The 4797-nt window shown below is 37.8% G+C and overlaps 1 protein-coding gene across 1 annotated transcript; it reads right to left on the bottom strand.

Annotated features, from left to right (window-relative positions):
• Window positions 1-234: 234 nt before the first annotated feature.
• Window positions 235-3570, bottom strand: LOC4345333 (mitochondrial pyruvate carrier 4). Its single transcript, XM_015792706.3, has 6 exons — window positions 3444-3570; window positions 1777-1878; window positions 1180-1278; window positions 1026-1078; window positions 775-848; window positions 235-685 (listed from the first exon to the last, which is right to left on the bottom strand). The coding sequence occupies exons 2-6, from the start codon at window positions 1826-1828 to the stop codon at window positions 634-636; spliced, it is 330 nt and encodes a 109-aa protein (XP_015648192.1). The 5' UTR covers window positions 1829-1878; window positions 3444-3570; the 3' UTR covers window positions 235-633.
• Window positions 3571-4797: the final 1227 nt, after the last annotated feature.

Here is a 4797-nt window from a genome sequence, read left to right as displayed (position 1 = left end):
CACGGGCAGTTCAAACTATCTAGAAAAGTATTGCATCTTCGCATGATGAAATGCACTTTCGTTTTTACGAGAAGAAAAAAAATAGTAGCAACACTCTGACATGAATTGACGTATTTACACCATTATTTTATTAGAAATGCGCACGGTCTCATGCCTAGAGACCTCATATTTTTCTATAAAGATTTAAAGCCTCAACCTCCACACGCCTTTCAGGCTTGCTGCTAGTGCAACACATCAGAAAATCACAGCAAACTTTAATCATTCGATTACCAGACAGGGTACGGTAATCTGAAAGCTGAAAGCCAGGTTACAATGTAGTAACTTCAGATAGCAAACAGAAAGATTGTTCGCTGTAACAGCTTCTTAGCAAAACATGTGAATAAACAACGGAGAAACATAAAGGAGAGACTACTTGATGTATTTGCACATTTATTCGCAGAGATTGTCAAAAAGATTATTTGATTTTTTTTTTTGGGATGTAACATTCCAGATCGATCCATAAATTGGTGCAAGAGAAACATAGAAACAAACGACAGGTTCCTGTCTTGGAGAAAACGACGCGTCTCTGCAATTCAGAGTGAGTTGAGTATCGCTCAAAGGTTGTGGGCCGGGTTTTCATCATGTCAGTCATCATTATCCTTCCAATGATGCAACATCATCCTTCTGATCAGAAAAGTAATCTTTCCTGCAAAGGAGATCAACAAAAACCATATTATCTTGCTCTTAGAAGTCGTCAAATAATGAAATGGGGAAATGGCTTAGATATTGACATACCTTATTTTACGGGAAAGCTGATACAAGCCTGTGCCGGCCATTGCAACGTTAACACTGAATAGATTCCAGTTTTTCTGCAACATTATAGCAATACAAAGCAATGAGATGGACCTGAATTGATATCCTGACTATTTGAATGAATATACAACTGCATATTTGAAATTAAGGGTATTTTGCAAAGGAGGTAGCCAAAGAATCAGTACAATGCAAAGTTTAAACCTGCTCTTGATAGATAAGTACAAAGGGCTTACTGGTGTTATAACCATACTGTAGCGTGACCAAATGACTCCAGTGCAAGCAACAGCTGCATGCCACAACAACAGTATAAACATATACTAATAATGCATAACAAACTAGTATGGCTCTGATATCTGAAGGACAGTGATTTGGGTAACCTAAACATACCAACTTGCTGTGGATAGGATATCTTTTCAGGTGGCTTAGCAAAGTCTGCAACATTGGCAATACTAATACCCCATTTAAATGTCGGAGCCCAGAAATGAACTGCGACAACGAAGGTCAACAAATAACAGGTTAAATGCACCATCTGGTAGATAACCATCACACAAAATTGAAATGCAAAAAAAAAAAGTATTGAGCCACTTGAGCTGGCCCATGCTTCAGTGCGAAGTACTCCCCCTCCAGTCATGATGACATGTGTTTTTGGTTATCCAAGGAGTCACATAATTCAACTTTCACCACTCATTTCTATTGCAATATATTTTTAAAACCCAATAAACTTATGGTATTGTGTAAGTACTTTTCTAGACAAATACTATTTTCATGCATCCGATCAAAATATTTGAAAAGATAATGATGTTTAAAGTCTTGAAAGTTTGAGTTGAGAATCTGAGACATGTCCAAAAGAACATGTTTTCATGACTACAGGAAGTAGCAAGCTTTCAGGGTAATAATTATTTTCGGATCAGAAACAATAATCATAGACCTAAGATAAACAGTGGTGCCAACAAATTGTTACAGTAGCACAAAGAGATAACAAACTGGTTTTGGGGCCAGCAGGATGGTTCCAAAAGGCTTGAAGCTTTGAAGCCATTTAAACTATCACAAGATTTTCTGTTTTGTGCGACTTGTCTTGTACTGTCCCTGCAAGCACAAAAGTACAATCAGCATTCTCATCTGCAAGATATCTCAAATGTGATTAAAAAAAACTAGCTGAATTTCGAAAAGACAAACAACCACAGAGAAATACAAGAAATCAGATGCCATCATATTACATGGAGCTATGAATAAATCAAAGTATCCAACTCATGTATGACAGTACTGACACAACACACAACATGTGTATATACCCCATAAAAACATGATATTCAACAACTACTAAGCATATTGAACATAAGCAGCTCCAATTTGTAGATGGTTGAAAATATTGTGTAGATAGCTAAATCCATATTCCATCTTGAGCTATTCATAGGCATAATGATTTGAGTAATCCTCATAGGCAGTTGTGTACATAAAATTAATTACTCCAAAAGAAGCACCGCAACAAATATTTTGGTCCAAAACAGCTTAAATTAATTGGATAGTTAAATGTGGAACTGCCACAAGACATAAGTACATCAGAAACCAGGCATACAAAATGAGATTTTATAAGAAAAACAAAGGCAAAGGAGAAATATCAATCCTGAGACTGGTTTTGCAAGTAGTCAACAAGTGGGGCTAGTGCATTCTGCAGGCTGTTCATCTACCAGGCATCTAGGATCTCAGTATCAGTATTTTTATTATTGTTCTCATGGTAGATGTGTAACATCCTACCACTAATGCAACATTGGAGGTGCTCAACAAGAAGCAGGCAATAGAAGGGCTGAAGCTTCTTGAAGTTAACACTCTGCTGCAACCAGACTAAATCTAGGAAAAAATGTCATTGGTCCTGACTACTGAGCAAGATTCTATTGACAAGTGAAGCAACATACCCCCTCCGTCCCAAAAAAAATCCAATCCTAGCTACGATTAGGTGAGAGTATTCTCACGAGGGGTTATAACTAGGGATCTCCGGTTAGCCAACCCACTCAAAACCCCAACAGCAGCCACTCAGGCAGGGTCTCTCCAGCCCATAGAAAAGAGGTTGAACAGCACTACTTAACCTTGGTCCAAGGACTAGAGAACCACATGTCCCAGAGGGAGAGTGAGAGGAGGCTTTGAAATGCCAAGTTCTGTAACACCATAGAACATCCAACAAATGGAACAAAATTTCCCTTTCCTTGTTTCTTCTTCTACAGACTATTTCAATCCTAATGGCAATACTCGGTGATGGCAACAGGACATTTTAGTTATTTTAACTACTTTATGTCAGGCACCATGTCAAACAAGCATAAATCTCAAAAATATCTAGTCCACCATGACCAAGCACGAATACCAAACGAAGGAACGCAAAATTCTACATCATTTTTTTTCACACTGAAATTCCAAGCAACAGTTCCCCAATCATCATTGATCCAAACCTGGAAATTACTCATACCAGGACATCAATCAGATTCGTTCAAACAACAACATGATTCAGGGGGCCTCGGATCGGTTCACGCGAGCAGGCCAGATTCTGAATGTATCAAGCGCGGCGGGGGTAAAGCGGTGGCGGCGAAGAGGCGAAGAGCGAGGCGTCCGCGGCGAAAGGGAGGGGAGGGGAGGGGAGGGTGGGGGCGGCGGGCTCTCACCTGGAAGGGATCTGGAGAGATGGAGGGTAGGTAGCTCGCCACCGGCGCCGCTCGCCGTGTTGTTCGTCGGCGGCGACACGACCCGATGAATGGGAGGTTGGGATTTGGGAGTAGGGAATTGGGATTCGGGATGGATAGCGAGCTCTGTCCCCTATTGACCTCCAAACCCATTGACCATTGCGCCGTGACACGTCAGCAACAAGAGGGGGGTATTGGATCGAAACTCCTATTGGGCGATTGATCGCCGGGGGCCGCCGGGGGCGATCGGATCGGGTCTCCCCCTCCCTTTACCTCCCTTTACCTGGTTTTTTTTTTTGCACCATATTTCTTTTATATTTTAGTAAATTTATGCACCTAAAGTTTATACATCTCAAGTTTACGCATATAAAGTTTAAAGGCCCAAAGTTTATATATCCGATTCAAATTTGAATTTGAATTCAAATTTTTTCTATATATTATTTCTATACAACTAAAGTTTATACACCTAAAGTTTATAGACCCAAAGTTTATAAGTCAAAAGTTTACATACCCGTTTCAAATTTGAATTTGAATTCAAATATTTTCTATATATAGTATTTTTATGCATCTAAAGTTTATACACCTAAAGTTTATAGACCTAAAGTTTATAAGTCAAAAGTTTACATACCCGGTTTAAATTTGAATTTGAATTATATCTGATTCAAATTTGAATTTGAATTCAAATATTTTCTATATATAGTATGTCTATACATCTAATGTTTATACACCTAAGTTTATAGACCCAAAGTTTATAAGCCAAAAGTTTACATACCTGATTCAAATTTGAATTTGAATTCAAATATTTTTTTATATATAGTATTTCTATATATAAATTTTTTCAACTTTATTTTTTTATTTTTTTAAATTTATAGTGTAGTAGGAAGAGAAGAAGAGGAGGAGGAAGGAAGGAAGGAGAGGTGTGTACAGTGCGGCGATCCTAATGGGCGATCGATCGCTGGAGATGGGGGCCAGCGATCGATCCCCTCCCCCTTCCTCCCTCCACCTGGTTTCCTTTTTTTGGCACCGCATTACTTTCCTATTTTAGTAAATTTATGCACCTAAAGTTTATACACCTCAAGTTTACACATCTAAAGTTTAGAGACCAAAAGTTTATAAGTCAAAAGTTTATATATCCGATTCAAATTTGAATTTGAATTCAAATATTTTTTTATATATAGTATTTCTATACATCTAAAGTTTATACACCTAAAGTTTATATATCCGTTTCAAATTTGAATTTGAATTCAAATATTTTCTATATATAGTATTTCTATACATCTAAAATTTATACACCTAAAGTTTATAGATCCAAAGTTTATAAGTCAAAAGTTTACAT

This window comes from Oryza sativa, chromosome 8 (assembly GCF_034140825.1).
Source record: "Oryza sativa Japonica Group chromosome 8, ASM3414082v1".
NCBI classification, from domain to species: Eukaryota; Viridiplantae; Streptophyta; class Magnoliopsida; order Poales; family Poaceae; genus Oryza; species Oryza sativa.
Note: the sequence above shows the minus strand (reverse complement) of the source record. Positions and strands in the feature narration are given on the sequence as shown.